General features: G+C 35.9%; 2 protein-coding genes across 11 annotated transcripts; one reads left to right on the top strand and one right to left on the bottom strand.

Annotated features, from left to right (window-relative positions):
• Positions 1-510: 510 nt before the first annotated feature.
• On the bottom strand, positions 511-10593 carry LOC140979888 (lactoylglutathione lyase GLX1-like). 10 transcript variants are annotated; one of them, XM_073445517.1, is made up of 14 exons: positions 10419-10593; positions 9726-9918; positions 9524-9648; positions 9286-9350; positions 8905-9117; positions 8774-8821; positions 4634-4741; positions 4350-4490; positions 3669-3773; positions 3229-3330; positions 2733-2869; positions 2195-2358; positions 1007-1163; positions 818-929 (listed from the first exon to the last, which is right to left on the bottom strand). In XM_073445517.1, exons 1-9 carry the CDS (start codon positions 10552-10554, stop codon positions 3732-3734), a joined length of 1071 nt encoding a protein of 356 aa, XP_073301618.1. In that variant the 5' UTR covers positions 10555-10593; the 3' UTR covers positions 818-929; positions 1007-1163; positions 2195-2358; positions 2733-2869; positions 3229-3330; positions 3669-3731. The 10 variants fall into 10 exon arrangements, with proteins under 10 accessions (XP_073301610.1, XP_073301611.1, XP_073301612.1 ...); XM_073445518.1 differs by having other exon boundaries at positions 1007-1081; XM_073445509.1 differs by having other exon boundaries at positions 511-1163.
• Positions 518-3726, top strand: LOC140979148 (VAN3-binding protein; the record flags this gene model as incomplete). The annotated part of the gene is made up of 8 exons (XM_073444488.1): positions 518-931; positions 1027-1084; positions 1948-2024; positions 2105-2480; positions 2676-2840; positions 2925-2974; positions 3137-3194; positions 3280-3726. Coding segments are annotated over 8 exons (1392 nt in total), but the record flags the coding sequence as incomplete, so codon positions are not given.
• Positions 10594-17986: the final 7393 nt, after the last annotated feature.

Below are 17986 nucleotides of genomic sequence, written 5' to 3'. Positions count from 1 at the left end.
TTCGCACCTTGGAATCTTGAAAAACAAAAAATTGAAGTATATGGCTTAGGTGCACCTTGGAATCAGGATTTATTTGTGTCTTTGGATTCAGTCATAACTCAATATGCACTTGCCACACAAACCTTTAAATCTTGAGTGATTTGGTTATATTGATTAGATTTCATTTTAAATCTTCTACAACATCAAGAGTGTATTAATATTGTGATATATTTCATAATATAACACCCGATAACAATCTAATATATAATGGTNTATTGTAAACTTGAAACAGATGATAATGGTGTAAAAAGATCCCTGATAATAATGAACCCGCCGCTCAAGAAAATAACAACTTTAGCCTTTTATGCACATATAAAGCAGAAAAGAAAGGGGAAATCAATGCAGACATTCACAAGTTGGATACAAAGTTTATTGAACTTTATGTGGAACCTTTCGTATGTAGCTCCAAATATTGTACCCGCATACCTGGAATCTTTCTTTTTATTTTTACTCATTTTAAGAAATTTCCCATCTATAAATAGCACACAATTATCCTTTTCATCAGCAATTGACCAAGTTACAAACTAATACACCAAAAAGTAAGTTTCATCAAGTTTTCGTTTTCATTTTGGCAAAAACTAGCCGAGAGAAAAATTTACACGGGTTTCTTCCTTATGCAGTGTCGGAGAATCCCCAAGGAACTAAATGCAGGTTGGATAAGCTCGAGAACATAGAAGAAGATACTGCTGCAGATTGGTTACCTGTCACATGCCCGCTACCAGAAACCCCTACTGAATCAATGGAATTCTTGGCTAGATCATGGAGCCTCTCTGCAGTCGAATTATCAAAGGTTCTTTGTGATATGCACGATGCAAAGAAACTAGCCAATGAGCCACCAACGTGTCCTCGTAATGAGGCTCCTCAAGCTGATCATGGAAGCTCTTTGCTTTCTGTATGCACACCAAAACTTTCTGTTTCACAGCATAGATACCAAATACACAGCGTACATTTTTGTTCCTACTTTCACCTGGTGCGAACTTATTGCAGCAGAATCAGCCATTATTGGTTTCAGAGAGTCCTCCAGTGTCTCCGAGAGGAAGTGCTGATATGAAGGTAAATTACCTTAGAGCCACTCAATACGTGAAATTCAATATCAGGGTCGACTGATGCAACTGAAAACTTTTCTGATCAATCATATATGATATTAGTCTCAAGATATTGATATCAATAAGAATGTCTAAAAACAAGAAACAAATGCCTATATCTAGATCATAACAATTTAGTGGCTTCAGTAATACACTGTGAATTTGGATAGAGGTATTTGAATTTGGGAGAATTTTTCAAATCATAGTTTAAAATCAACATATTTCAAACTTATTAGGATGGAAAATGAATTTGAAATTTAAGCAACAAAAGTATCGTGTCTATAAAAAGGGATTTCAAATGCTTCAATCCACTCAAGTTATATTTGGATTGAAGAATTTGAGACGAAAGATTTTCAAATCTTTTGATTTAAATTCTTTGACTTGCTTGAACGGACAAAATTGAAATTTCATATTAAGTTATGCGAGTTCAATAATAATTGTGGTGAATTTTTCAAGATGAGTGTCAGTTGAAACCATAACCCAAATCTTTCTCCAAATCAAATTCATTAATCCAAACGAATCCTCAAATCCTTCAATCAAAATACAACCTAAGTTTAATGTAGAAATGCAATGCGAGTATGATGGGACAACACAAATTCACGCACAAAGTACACAAATAAATTATTATTAACAACAGAGGATTTACTCAAGCTGTATAAAGTACTTAAAACTTCACCACCAGATATTGCATCTTTCATGCAAAATCTAACTATAATGAAATCAAGACCCAAATAATGACAAACGTTTTCTACTAATTAGATTGGTTTGAAATATTAATCACTTGCATGTAACACAGTTACAGCGTGTTCACAATCTGCTCAACATGTGTTGGAATTATTTCTACTGCATCAATCTCGCAACTTAGAATTACTTTCTTATCAGCAGTTGATAAAGAATGGGGCATTAACTTCAGGTCAAATAAATTAGTGACAACATTAGAAACTTCAGACAAGTAACCACACTCATTGCTATTATTGTAGGGGCTCTACCAAAGCATAATGAAGAAAAAAACAATGGGTAGATGGATAAAAGATCAAAAGGAGAGGAAAAGGCAAGAGAATAGAGCTCACAATGCTCAATTGCATGCTGCAGTTTCGGTGGCAGGGGTTGCTGCTGCTGTGGCCGCTCTTACAGCCTCATTGGTGACGACTCCAGAAAAGTCAAGCACCAAACATAAGAAGTCCTCCATTACATCGACTGCAATTGCATCTGCAGCGGCTTTAGTTGCATCCCACTGCATAGAAATAGCAGGGGAAATGGGAGCAGATCATGGACAAATCTTGTCAGCTGTGAATTCAGCAATTAATTCGAGGACCAATGGCGATATCATGACACTAACTGCTGGAGCTGCTACAGGTATCAATTGTTAATTAAAGAAAGACAATTATATCTTTTCTTCTTTTTTATCTGATTAGAAATCTTAATAGACGAACTGATCATATTTTATCTGAATAAAACTATGCAGTTTGCAGGATTATACAACTAGAATCATGGCACAATTCGATTTACTCTCTTATATTGAATACTAATAAGTCATATGTAATAGTACAGCCCTAAGAGGTGTTGCAACACTGAGAACGAGGTTGTGTAAAGAACATGGAACTGCACCAGTAGCTCTGACTGAGGAAAATGCCAGGAGCAGCAAGGATTCGAACATCTCAGCAGCACTGAGTTTTGCTACCAAAGGGGGGGAACTTCTTAAGCGCACGAGGAAAGGTGATCATCTGGGTGGAACAACTTTTAGCCTAAGACAGAGATATTATAAAACAATTATCTTAACCATTGTGATCGTTGATGCAGGAGATCTCCACTGGAAACAAGTCTCCTTCAACATTAATTCAAATTGCCAGGTAAACAAACAAGATACCAGGGGCAAGACTGATGCATTTTATCTTCCTCAGAGTAGAAAACTTATGGTTTTACAAAATATTTCAAACCATCAAAAACAATATGCTACTCTGATTCTAGACTTTTGTTTCCTTCTGCACTTACTGAAGTGTGAAATGAAACAGATAGTGGCTAAAATGAAAAGCAAGCACATGGGAGGAACATTCATGAAGAAAAAGAAATGTATGGAAACAAATTCCAAGATACAGGTGAATACATGTTCTAATTCTCCATCACTTTACCCTGAACTATACTTTTCCTGCTGCAGGTATAGTATCTGGTATATATAGCGACGTCCCAGCTTGGCCCGGGCGGGATACTGAGGGTAAAGAAAAGATGGCATACTTTTCATTACAAACTGCTGACAGGATAATCGAATTCGAATGCAGAAATAAAGAGGACAAGCAGATGTGGATTGAAGGGATTCAAAGTTTGTTGCGCATGAATATGAATATGAAATGATTTCGAGCGAGAATAATGAGCTGCAAAACAAATGGATCATGTTTTCCAAAAAAAAAATATAGTTTCTTTGGCCTCTGAAAATAAGATGATCAAGGAAGACACACTAAGGGGTGATAATCAACGATGTTTATAAATTGATCATCTGTATTGCTTCAAAAGCCAATCTGAACAAAATGAGATGAGCTAATAAGTAACTGAATATTAGTCTCGTGGAGGATTTCACATAGAGAAATGTGTGAAATGAAGAGAATTTTCCAGTCATTCTAGTTCCTTCAGCAAATCAATATTATCAACAAAGACCTGCAATGACAAATACAGAACAGAATGAAGAGATATATGAAACATAAAATATCAGTCAAAACAAGTCTTGCCATTGTCTGAATACGTAACATCGAAGTTATGTCCCTCAAATTAAAAACACGTGAGATCTATTTGGTCCCACCTTGTCTGGGTAAAGTTCAAGAATATTACTTAGATTTTTATATCTGTCTCGCATCACTATTTTCCCAAAATCTTCTACAAAAAATCACCGAACAATCTGCTTGATTACTGAAAAAATAAGTAGTACAGTTTTAAGGATGAAGAATATAAACGAGGTAGTTTGAACTATAAGTCTGTGCAAAGCATCTCGTCGTCAAATTGAAGCCCGATATATTTAGTCCAAGCAAACACCTCATATCTAAGTCCTACTAGGCAGAGTACCGACAGATGTTAATTTACTACCATTCACTCTCTTATATGAACAAATTTCACATTCAAACTTAATGAACAAACAGAACTTTTATGCTTCTCATCATCTAAAATTTAGATATAATGCCACGATGGAAAAACAAATTTTTATTCACACACAACATATCTCATAAGTGAAAGGCATACCGTCTTCCATCCATCAGGATCCAAGCAAATGGCGATCTTGGTATTTATACCTGGCAAAGGTCCAGGTTCACGAATGATTTCACCTCCACAAATTTTAATTGCCTCAGCAGTCTTATATACATTGTCTGTGCCGATAGCAATCTGTTGAATATGTGCACTTTTTATGATTATGACATAAAGTACAGTGTCAAAGGATTTTGGTATAGTTAGACAAATCTAATAAGATTCCTTGGCAGCTGTGTGACATCAATCTAATATAATGAAGGTTAAGTCGACCAATCTACCTGAGCATAACCTTTTCCTTTGTTGTATTCTTGTACGCCATAATTATATGTTAGTACCAGAACTGCATTTCTATCTTCAGGACCGTAGCCCATCACGGCATTTGTATACTAAATACAATAATATAAAAACTAAGGTTAATGATGATCATAGTTTGTGGCATCACAAAACAGAGACACATACAAAGATTTGAGCTACATTTTAGACTAAATTGAAAGCATTTGTTTCTAATCAAGGAAAAGTTATTATTAGTATGAGACACAAGAATATTCCGATGATTATGCGAATGGAAACACAAATTAGAAGGCCAAAAAGAAAATATTCAAGTGGATATCATAGAAAAGTAAAAAGATACATTGTAAATAATAGAAAGATTTATTTGGATCGTTTCTTATTTTTTTTAAGATCGAAGCGTATCAATTAGTTGATTATATAGCCCATAATTGTAGGACTATGCTAGCCCATTTAGTCTATTTATTTAAGCATATTGTATTGTAATTAGTGTGTCGTGAAAACAATAAAATCTTTTGAGTTTTTCTCAACTTCATGGCTACTGCTCTATTTCTTTCATGGTATTAGAGCTAGGGTTTACCCTAGCCTGATAATTTCTTTCCCTGCCATCTAATAACAATTCTGTGATGGCCTCAAGTTCCTCGTCAGACACAGATTCCACAAACACACAAACACCACCTCCGTCGTCTGAGTCTGTAAATCCGAGTGGGATGGACAACATGCCCATTCAATTAACCGTTCACAAATTGAATGGGAAGAAATTACATAGAATGGACACAATCTATATATCAAACTCATAATAATTGAAGGTAATGGAAAGTACGGCTCTCTCTCTGGCAAGACAAAAGAACCAGCCAAAACATAAGCAACCTGGAAGAATTGGAAGGCTGAAAATTCCTTTGTAATTGTCTGGTTAATTAATTCAATGGAGGCGTCGATCGGGAAAACTTATTTGTTTCTTCCCACAGCGAAAGATGTATGAGATCCTGTAAAAGAAACATACTCTGATCTGGAAAACTCTGCACAAATATTTGATTTGAAGACGGGATTGTGGCAAACCGAACAAGGTGATCGAGTACTACAACAAAGTTATGGCTCTGTGGCAAGAGTTATGATAACAAATGGTCTTGCCAAACTCATACTGTCCGTTTCCTGGAACGATTGGAGAATGATCGAGTCTTTGAATTCTTGGCTGATTAGAATACAAATCTGGATGAAGTCAGGGTCAGAATTCTTGGAAGAGTTCCATGCCATCTATTCGCGTTGTATTTGCTAAAGTAAGGCGTGAAGAAGGTTGAAGGAAGGTGATGATGAGTGAGAAGGGTCCACATAAACCTGAAACTTCTGCATTAATTTAAAAAAAAATAGCGGAATACTTCTCAACTGAAAGGCTGGCAGAATAAGAAGGGAGAAAGAGTTGTGTGAACATTGCAATGCTCCGCGATATACAACAGAAACTTGCTGGGAGTTGCATGGGAATCTATGTAACTGGAAGCCCTGGTCATTCAACCAATCAAACTGTGATCAAAAGACGCATAAATGTTTCAATCCAAAATTTGGAAAATATTTTGTAACCTTGGACGTGACTTTCTTTGAATCACAATTTTTTTAACACCACTCTTCAGGGAGGGAATACCTTTTGGAGAGTTGATGCTTGAACATGAGAACGAGAAGACCACCGAGTCCAAAAATGACTTTTATGCTAATTTTCCACTGCCTAGTCTAGAAGGAGCAAATCCACCTATTCAAGGTGATAAAAACGGCAACCCAAACATGAATATAAGTGAGACTAATCTGGACAATGGTAGAAGGTTTGGACATGTTTACACCAGAGGCAAAAATCTTCAAAATAAAAGGGAAACATTCACTCTTCCGCATGATCAAGAGTCCAACCTGAAACCAGATCCAAAAAGTATAGAAACTGTTGACACAAATGCAGGCAGCACATAATCTGAAAATCCAGGTATAATTGATTTGCCAATTGCACTTAGGAAAGGAACTAGGGCCTGTACCCAATATCCCCTTTCGGATTTTGTTTCATGTAACCATATGTCCTGTCACACTTAGCTTTTATCTCACATTTGTCAAGTGTGGGCATACCAAAGTCTATGCAGGATGCTCTGCTGAAAGTTCCTGATGGAAGAATGCTGTTCTTGAAAAGATGAATGCTTTAACAAAGAATGAAACATGGAGCTGGTTCATTTACCCAAAAATAAACTGGTAGTCAGTTGCAAGTGGGTATTTACAGTCCTGTATAACTCAGATGGAATCTGGAAAGATACAAAGCAAGATTATTGGCAAAATGATTCACACAAACTTATGGAGTGGATTACCTAGAGACTTTTGCACCTTTTTCGAAATTAAACACCATTCAAATCCTACTCTCTCTTGATGTTATTTTGGAGTGGCCATTACATCAATTGGATCTAAAAAATGTTTTTCTCAATGGAGATTTGGAAGAAGATGTCTACATAGCTGTTCCACCTGGATCTGAAGATAAAGTTTGAAAACTTAAAAAATCCTTTTATGGAATGAAGCAATCTCCACGTGCCTGGTTTGAAAATTTCACCAGGTTTGTTAAGAAAAAAGGATATAAATAAGGGCAGCCAGCCATACAACATTTGTAAAACATAGAGATGGTGGTAAAGTTGTAGTCTTAATTGTTTATGTGAATGACATAATACTCACTGGGAATGATTTTGAGGAGATCAAAAGGTTGAAAAAAAATTTTGCAGCTGAATTCGTAATTAAGGACTTAGGATCATTATGTTAATTCCTGGGAATGGAGGTAGCCATATCAAAAAGGGCAATTTCAATGTCGCAAAGAAAATACGTCTTAAACTTACTGGGAGAAACTAGAATGAGTAGTTGCAAGCCAAGTGATACACCCATGGATCCTAATAAAAAATTAGGATAAATTACAAGGGATTTCCAACAGATAAGGATCAATATCAACCTCTTGCAGGAATACTCATTTATATATCCTATACAAGACCTGATATTGCTTATATTGTAAGTGTAGTTAGCCAATTCATGCATGCTCCGTATGAGGAACACATGGAAGCTTGCAAGCCAAGTGATACACTCATGGATCCTAATACAAAATTATGAGAAATTACAAAGGGATTTCCAGTAGATAAGGATCGATATCAACGTCTTGTAGGAATACTAATTTATATCTCCTATACAAGACCTGATATTGCTTATATTGTAAATATAATTAGCCAATTCATGCATGCTCCGTATGAGGAACACATGGAAGCTGTGTGCAAGATTTTGAGATATTTGAAAAGTTCTCCAGGTAAGTGTTTGTTTTTCAAAAAGAGTGATCAAAGAAGTGTGGAAGGTTTCATTGATGCAGATTGGGCTGGGTCTATCTCTGATAAGAGATCTACCACGGGTTATTGTACCTTTGTATGGGGAAATCTCATTACATGGCGAAGTAAAAAACATGATGTTAAGGCACGAAGTAGTACAAAAGCTGAGTTTAGACCTATGGAAAATGGCGTTTGTGAGATATTATGGATTAAAAGAGCATTTGAAGAGTTAAACCAAGAGCTTATGTTGTATTGTGATAACATATCTGCCATAAACATCACAGACAACCCAGTCCAACATGATAAGACTAAACATATTGAAATGGAGAAACACTTCAATAAGGAGAACATGAAAACTGGAGTAATCTGCATGTCTTTTGTCACCACAGAACAACAGATTGTTGAGATGTTGACAAAGACACATTTCAAGCCAAAATTTGAATTATTTATTTACAAGTTAAGCATGAGTAATATCTATGCACCAACTTGAGTGAGGGTGTAGAAAAGTAGAAAGATATATTGTAAATAATAGAAAGATTTATTTGGATCTTTACTTTTCTTTTTTCTTTTTTTTTTTGAGATTGAGGTATATCAATAGTTGATTGTACAATCCATAATTGTAGTAATACCCTAGCCCACTTAGTCTATTTATTTAAGCATCCTGTATTATAATTAGTGAGTCGTGAAAGCAATAAGATCCTTTTGAGTTTTTCTCAATTTCATGGCTATTGCTCGATTTCTTTCAGACATGATAATACAAGATTTGCATGCTGCAGACGGGACATCATTTAAAGTAAGAAGATATCAACTCACTTTGTACTCAGGGTTGTCTCTTTTCCGAAGAAGCTCCATTCCAAAAGCCTTACTTAGTCATGTACGATAAGAATTCAGTAGTTCATATAATAATTCAATTCAAATTCAATATAATTCAAACAACAATTTACCGTTTTGTAAAAATCAATAGAACGGTCAAGATCGCCAACTCGAAGCATTACTTGACATAGGGGCTCAAGAGTAGGCCTTCTCTCTATAAGCTCACATGTATAACCATCTGGATCTTCAACAGAGGCAATAAATGTACTCCCATCTTTGTCCTGACCAGGATCCTGTGTCACTCTGCCCCCCTTGAATTTTACTAGATCAACTGTTTTGGCAACCTACAGAGAAAGTTCAAAACATGAAAGCCAGGTAAATTTTAACATATTTTAAAAGTATGCTAAAACATGAAAGCATTAGATGGTGATGTATACCACACCACGAGATGATGCTTCCTTTAGATGTTAGAATTTAGTGCAGCGTTGTTGCATGCTACACATTTCACTTACATTTTCAACTGCTATGCCGAAATGTCCAAATCCAGTTCCAACCTCGTAATTGTCCACACCATAATCTAGAAGCACACAAAGTAAAAAAAAATCAGCAGGCAAATGCAATATGGAAGTTCAGAAAAATTCTGGATTTATGAGGTACGAGAGAGGGAGGGATCCTCGGGTGAGGAGCCCGACTGATCGAGCATATCTAGGTTGTAGGAGCTAATGAATAGGGAAACAGTAAAGAACATACTGTAGGTAAGTTCCATAGAAAAATGTGATTCTTCAGGCCCATATCCAAGAAAAGCATTTGAATATCCATCCTCGGGTATATCTCGTTTCCTCAACACTTTCATGCCCAAACATTCAGAGTAGAATCTGCACTCATGTTACAGAATTTAACAAAAACAAAGCTGAAACTTAATTTACGACATATATGATATCAGAAAGCATACTTTATGGTCTTATCCAGATTTCCAACACGAAAGACAACATGGAGCAATCTTCTATTGTCAGTTTTTGTCCACTCGAGAACATTTTCCTCATTTAGAGACGTGGCTGCTTTAGCAATTTCCCACATCGGAGTCCTAATCTCCAGTTTATTATCCTCAGTTCTCAACAATTTTGGAGCATTTGTGGCAAGTAACCCTGACAGGGAAAAAACTTCACCATTAAATAATGTTATTTAAGTTAGCCACTCATTCCACAACTTTCTTCTTACTAGAACAACGTAGGAACTTATGAAGTTCATGATTTCATAGTTAGACAGTCGAAATGGCAAAAGAACTGTCCAAGCTTATATAAAACAAACAATTTGCTGAAACAATCTATTCATTCATTCACCGAGCCACAAAAACCTAATAACTATCTCCTATCATGTGACGACTGAAGCAACATTATCTTTCAATTTTAAAAAACGAAAACTAGTTAAACAAATGCAAAAGCAGCAACAACCCTAATCTTTTTACTCTACTATGCTCGGATGAACATAAGTACAAAGCAATCACATTTCAACTCCAGCATAAAATGCATTCTAAAACAAAAACAAAGGAAAAAAACAAAATTTCGAATGATATCGGAACCACTTTTTCTTCAAGCGTTACAAGCATATATAAATCCAAGAAATTCCCGAAATTGCGAATGCGTACCAGTGCCGAGCTGAAGAAGGGCGATTCTACGAGATTGGTTTACGGCAGAAGCATAAAATCCATTGTATTTGTGATTAGAAAACGAAAATTTGTAGAGATGAGAATAAAATTGAGCGGAGCAGATTTGGAAAGCCATTTGAGTTCGTCTTCAGTCTTGTGGCAGTTATTCAGTTTCGCTTGTTTATACAGAACACAAAACCCGGGTCGGGTCGCTCCATTTAATTCACTTCATTTAAAATCTAGAAGGTCTACAGTCCTAGGTCGTGATAGATTGGGCTCTGAATCATGTTATCCCAATACTGCAATTGGGCTATCTGTGATACTAAGATTCCGCTTTTACTACAAAAATATTATTACAATATACTGAAAAAAATGATATATATATATATATGTACATACATATATATATATATATATGTGTATTTAATTTTATCTTATTAAAGGTATATTTTTTGTCTATATATATAATGCTATTTAATTATAATTTCATTATATATTTTTTGTCTGTTTAGTCTGTACATTTTGTTATTGTCGACGCCTTTAGTGAATTGCAGTAAGGTCAAATCTTAGATGATGGGTAAAGTTATAGAGATGACAATGAGACGGGACGGGGTGGGGGCATGATTGTCATTTTCATCATCGCCCTCGAAGTTCATCCATATACCCATACCTGCCTCGATCCCTGCTTTTCTCCGAAATCGGTGGGATCAAATTCTTATCCCCGCCCCCATCTCAGTTTTAAAAATATTAATGGGACAAGAAGAGGGCGGGTTTGAGGATTTTCTCAAACTAAANATATTATTTTCGGGGCAGGTTCGGAGATGGAGATAATAATCTCATATCTGTCCCAAACGACTTCGGGGACTTTTTAAAATTCCTGAACTCATCCCCGAAAAATCGGGGGTCCCCATCCCATTTTCGAGTTTTCCTCGCGGGCTCCCAAACTCGTGGGAAAAATTGTCATCCCTACGATAAAGATAGTAAGCATATAGGTGTGATTCATTAATTTAGGCATGTTTAACGTTTCCATGGTTCTGGAATCTAGTTCTGTATCATCGGGCCGGTTCAGAGCCCATGTTTCGTGAAACAGGGCTTGAAGCACACCTACGCTAAATTTTTGGCGCACCAGCGCTCTATATTTTGTCTGGGAAATTCATGGACTGTAGTTGGAGCGTCGAGGGTCAACCGGTGCTTGGAAATTCCAGAAAGCACTTTTGGCGCTCCTTTTTGAGTGCCTCCCTTCTTTTCTTATGTTATTTTCGTTCGAGTCTTTCTTGATTTTCCTTGGTTAATTTTAATTCATTCATCCAACAATTCCACCATATTATATTTAAAATTGCAAATAATAATAAAAAAATATTCATTAATTGAAATTGAAATTTAAAATAATAATTAACTTTTTGAAAAAAAAGTACATCTTAATTTTCATCATAATTAATAAACATATTTTTAGAATATTCTTCTTCTACTTTATAGGCTCGCAAATTCATCGATGATATTTGTCATCCTTTTCTTTTCATCGTGAAAATCAATCTTGTAGTAATAAAAGTATGACAAGCGATTCTGAACAAATTTTGTATCTACGATCTCCAAGTACTATAGTATCTTAAAGTATGTAGAAAGTTAATCCTGATTGATTTCTTAACTGAAGTTTCTTCCAACTCTTGCTCTTCCGATCCATGTTTACTATAATACAATCGAAACATTTTCCTGAAGATATTGCATCGCAGACGTCCTCTGATCGTCAACACACTTCTCCAGCCACTAAAGTTGCTAGACAATGCACAAGTGAGATTACTTCTCTATATTTTTTAAATTTATCTTCCATGCTTATAACAAATTGTGACAAAATCTCATCATCTCTATATTTAACAAAATTTATTAAAAAATATTTAAAATAAGATGAATGAAAAAGGGAGTGATGGGATAATAAATGTCAGAAAATCTTCCAGTTGCATATTTAATGTTTATAATAAAGCAGTACATTAAATAATAAAATCTCAATCAATTTTTTCAAGTTGAAAAGAATATGTAGCAATAAAATTATAAAAAGGATTGAGTAAATCTTTATATAATAATATTATATTAAACAAATGATAAAGAGAATCACAGCGAGTTTCAATGAAAGCAGGAAACATTTTATGTCTAACACCATTACTTCCACAAAATTGTTTAAACTATTTACCATATCTTTTTGGACGCATCAATTATCATAACATTTGAATTTTTCTATCACATTACAATTATTATTATGGAAACAATATTTAACGCAAAAATTAATTATATGACATGTGAATCTAACATGAAATAATTCACCATTTAACATCGGTTTGAGAATGTTCATTAATTATCTTATCGCAGCATTATTGTCATTATCTAATGTGACAGACATTAATTTATTCTCAATATGATCATAATGTCTACAAATATTTATGACATATCTAGCAATTGTGTAACCAAATCTAAATTTTCAAAGCTAAAATTCTTTTTTGTAAACTTGAAGTATCATCAATCCAATAACATATAATCACACGATACGATTTATTTTTAATTTTAGTCTAAATATAATTTGTCAAACTAACCCTGTACTGAATTTTCGAAAGATGATTAACTAATGATTTTTTTATATTCCTTATAAATTTCAAGACAACATTTCCTAAGTGTATATCTAAAAACATTAAGAAAATATGGTTGGATAGTGGTGGTAAATTTGATAAAACCATCATGCTCACAAATAATAAAATGCTATTGACATCTAACCAAAAATCTAATAAGAGCCATACGAAAAATTTCAACAGTTATTACAAAATTTGACACAGTTTTAAGATTTAATTGTCGTTGAGTTGGTTATCTATCACGTGGTTGCATAGTTTGTTCATCAAAATTATATTTTTTGATCAATTGTTTTTTGAATGTTCCGGTGGTGGCCATTTCACATGCATGATAAGTTTTGCATAGTTTACAAATTGAAACAAGATCATTAGTACCTTGTTTTTGATGGATTTCGAATTTATCACAAACTATGCTTCATTTTGCACGGCTAGGTGCCCTAATATCGAGCACGATAGCTGTCCCGATCGAGTCGTCGCCCAAATGTTCTTCATTGTCTTGGCCATATAATCTTTACCATCATAATTATCGAAGTTCAAATTTCCTCCAAACTATGGAATCATGTTCATATTAACAATACTTTTATGAGCACCACGACACTATGACTCGAAAGAAGATATCATCACAAAAGATAGTTGATGATTTTTAATAGGCAAAAAAAAAATTTATATGGTGGGAAAAAATTAAAAATTTGGAGAGGCAATTGAATTGAATAATTGAAGTAAACTTTATAAATTTTGAAAGAATTGGTAGTATTTGTGACAACTAATAAATGAACGTTTATTTATTAAAAATAAATAAAATTGGACCAAAATACAATTAAAATAAATGAGAGATTGGCCCCCAAAATGGGGGTAAGTCTGCAATTCTTGCAATTTGTAATTAAAGCTGTTGGACTCTGCAACTGATGCATAGGGCAATGACTAATTTTCTTTTTATCTGTTTAAATACTTAGTGGAATCGGTCGGGAACCAAATCAATTCCCTTTTTTTTAAACAAAACCAGCCCATACCACTTTCTACGTGGTTTGAGATGGTTTCGGATTCAGTTTCAGTTCTAAAAAGCATGTTCATCGGTTTTTAAACGGACGGTTCAACGGTTCCGGTCCTGTTGCAGGTTGAACCTGTTGGCAATATGAGCATTAAATGGACGAGTCAACAAAGGTTGGCATTTTTGACTCAGATAGAAAGGAACGCGTTTTATACGCGGTAGGATGCGTTCAGACGGAACGCGTTTTTAACGCGTTTTCACACTGACAGGAAGTTCTATAAACAGAGCTTCATTCCTTCATTCTGAAATCATCCCTTTTTCGAGTTTTCTCTCATCTAATAACATTTGAGTGCTTAGTTCTATAATATTTGTGAGGTGTTTGTTCTCCTGTATTAAGAGAGTGTGTGTTCTCTTTGGAAACACAGTGAGTGGGTTGTACACCACAAAATATTATAGTGGAAATTCTTTTCATCTTGCCCATGGTTTTTATCATAATAATTTTTAGGGATTTTCCACGTAAATCTCGATGTCCAGTTTATTCTTTATTTTTGGGTTTTATTATCTCGAATTACCGCAAGTGGGACCAACAAGTGGTATCAGAGCCTTGGTTTAAAATTTCTTAAAATTCTGAGTATGCTCTGTGGTTGCAGCCTAGACTGATCTTCCACATCAGAAAAGATTTTTTGAGATTTTTATTTAAGGCGGTATTATTTTGTCCAGTCTACTAAAATTGTTGTAGACATAATGACGGGAAGGTACAAGATAGCAAAGTTCAATGGAAGCAATTTTATGCTGTGGAAAATAAAGATACAAGCAGTTTTAAGAAAGGAGAATTGCTTGGCGGCTATTGGAGATAGACCGATGGAGATTATAAATGATGGAAAGTGGAATGAGATGAATGACAACGCTGTTGCCAATCTACATTTGGCTATAGCAGACGAAGTTTTGTCAAGTATCTCTATGATAAAAACAGCCAAAGTTATCTGGGATACTCTGACAAAGATGTACGAGGTCAAATCGCTACATAACATGATTTTCCTAAAAGAAGGCTTTATACTCTTCGGATAGCGGAATCCTCATCGATGACCGACCATATCAACATACTAAATACTCTATTTGCCCAACTCACTTCCATCGGGCATAAAATAGTGGAAAATGAACGTGCGGAGCTTCTACTTCAAAGTCTACCAGATTCATATGATCAACTTATCATCAACATTACCAACAATATTCTTATGGGCTTTCTAAGATTCGAAGATGTCTTAACTGCGGTTCTCGGAGAAGAAAGCCGGTGCAAGAATAAGGAAGATATGTTGGTAACATCGAAGCAGGCAGAGGCTTTACCAATGATAAGAGGAAGATTTATGGACCGTGACTCCAGTGGGAGCCAAAGACGAGGTAGATCAAAATCGAGAAGTAAGAAAAAAAATATTTACTGCTTTAAATGTGACGGTAAAGGGCACTTCAAGAAAGAGTGTACGAGTATCGAGAAGAGTTCTCAAGGAAATGTGGCCAGTACTTCAGGCAGTGGTGAAATTTTATTCAGCGAAGCGACAACAGTTGCAGAAGGCAGACACAAATTTTGTGACACATGGATTATGAATTCAGGAGCGACGTGGCACATGACGTCTCGGAGAGAATGGTTTGATCATTATGAACCAGTCTCAGGAGGATCTGTATTCATGGGAAATGATCATGCCTTGGAAATTGCTGGGGTCGGTACTATCAAAATTAAAATGTTTGATGGCACCATTCGCACCATACAAGAGGTACGACATGTGAAGGGACTGACGAAAAATCTTCTGTCCTTGGGGCAATTGGATGACATCGGGTGCAAAACTCGTATCGAGAACGAGATCATGAAAATTGTGAAAGGCGCTTGTGGTTATGAAGGGGGAAAAGGTTACTGCAAATCTGTATGTACTTTTGGGAGAAACACACAAAGAGACAGAAATAGCTGTTGCATCAAATGGTTCAGGAGAAGAATTAACAGTGTTATGGCATAGAAAGCTCGGGCATATGTCAGAACGGGGGTTGAAAATTCTCTTAGAACGGAAGCTGCTGCCGGGACTTACAAAAGTGTCATTACCTTTTTGTAAGCATTGTGTTACCAATAAACAACACAGATTAAAGTTTGGCACTTCTACTGCCAGAAGCAAAAGCATATTGGAGCTGATTCATTCGGATGTTTGGCAAGTAGGGATGGCAATGGGTAGGGTATGGGTCGGATTTCATACATCCATCCTCATACCCATTTATTAAATTCATACTCATACCCATACCCATACCCATCGGGTATTGAATTTCATCCCCATCCCCATACCCATCGGGTTATCGGATACCCATACCCTACCCAAATACCCAATTATCATATACAATTGAATTTTTTCAAATTTAAATTGTTTCAATGAAGTTATGAATATTTAAAAAATTATTTAAATGAACAATAAAAAAAATTATTCACGCTATATATATATATATATATATATATATTAATTTAAACGGGTATTCGGGTCGGGTGTGGGTCGGATTATATCAAACCCGCCTCCATACCCGAACCCGAAAATCCCCATACCCAATTACCCAATTATTTAATCGGGTCTAAAAATCCCTCCATACCCTCTTCTATTCGGGTCGGGTATCGGATCCTCCAACGGGTTCGGATGAAATTGCCATCCCTATTGGCAAGCACCGGTTGTATCCCTAGGCGGAGCGAGATACTTTGTCTCGTTCATTGATGATTTCTCTAGGAGATGTTGGGTGTATCCAATCAAGAAGAAATCAGATGCTTTCCAGATCTTCAAAGATTTCAAAGCGCGGGTTGAACTTGATTCAGAAAAGAAAATCAAGTGTTTGAGGCCTGACAATGGAGGAGAATATACCAGTGACGAGATTGATGCATTTTCTCAACATGAGGGCATCAAAAGACAGTTCACAACGGCTTACACACCTCAACAGAATGGAGCGGCGGAGCGGATGAACAGAACCTTGTTGGACAGAACAAGAGCTATGTTGAGGACTGCAGGTCTAGAAAAGTCATTTTGGGCAGAAGCAGTCAAAACAGTTTGTTATATTATCAATCGTTCTCCTTCAATGGCGATTGATCTGAAGACTTCGATGGAGATATGGACTGGGAAGCCGACAGATTATTCTCATTTGCATACATTTGGAAGTCTGGTGTACGTTCTGTACAATGAGCAAGAAAGATCGAAGTTGGATTCTAAATCCAGAAAATGTATCTTCTTGGGATATGCTGATGGAGTAAAGGGGTTTTGCTTGTGGGATCATACTGTTCACAAGCTTGTCATCAGCAGGGATGTTATCTTCGAAGAAGATAAAGTAAAGGGAGACAAAGGCACACCAAATTCAGAAACTACTATATTTCAGGTAGAAAATAAGACGGACGAAGGTCAAGTTTCTTGTGAAGCAGTACCAGAGCACGAAGAACAAGAACAAGTTGAGTCTGAAGTTTCCAATGTGAGGCAGTCAACTCGAGACAGAAGACCACCAGGTTGGCTTTCAGATTATGTCACTGAAAGCAATATTGCATATTGTCTATTATCAGAGGATGGTGAGCCATCGAGTTTTCACTAAGCTACTCAAAGCTGGGATATATCCTTATGGATGATAGCAATGCAAGAAGAATTGGAAGCATTAGATAGGAATCAAACTTGGGATCTTGTTACACTACCACAAGGAAGAAAAGCCATTGGAAACAGATGAGTCTATAAGATCAAGCGTGATGGTAATAACCAAGTGGAGCGGTATCGTGCTAGATTGGTGGTAAAAGGGTATGCTCAGAAAGAAGGCATTGACTTCAATGAGATATTTTCTCATGTGGTTCGGCTTACAACAGTCAGAGTGTTGCTGACATTGTGTGCGGTGTTTGACCTACATCTAGAACAGCTAGATGTGAAAACGACGTTTCTTTATGGAGATCTTGAAGAAGAAATCTATATGTTCCAGCC

This window comes from Primulina huaijiensis, chromosome 6 (genome assembly GCF_012295235.1).
Source record: "Primulina huaijiensis isolate GDHJ02 chromosome 6, ASM1229523v2, whole genome shotgun sequence".
Taxonomy (NCBI): Eukaryota; Viridiplantae; Streptophyta; class Magnoliopsida; order Lamiales; family Gesneriaceae; genus Primulina; species Primulina huaijiensis.
This window is presented reverse-complemented; position numbering and strand designations above follow the sequence as displayed.

Excerpts from the sequence above, each read along its gene's own strand:
- LOC140979888 (XM_073445509.1), bottom strand. The coding sequence starts at position 10,554 with ATGGCTTTCCAAATCTGCTCCGCTCAATTTTATTCTCATCTCTACAAA. Across the intron at positions 9,649-9,725 it reads AATCTGGATAAGACCATAAA|ATTCTACTCTGAATGTTTGG; the intron begins GTATGCTTTCTG and ends ACATGAGTGCAG. Across the intron at positions 4,491-4,633 it reads AAGGAAAAGGTTATGCTCAG|ATTGCTATCGGCACAGACAA; the intron begins GTAGATTGGTCG and ends CATATTCAACAG.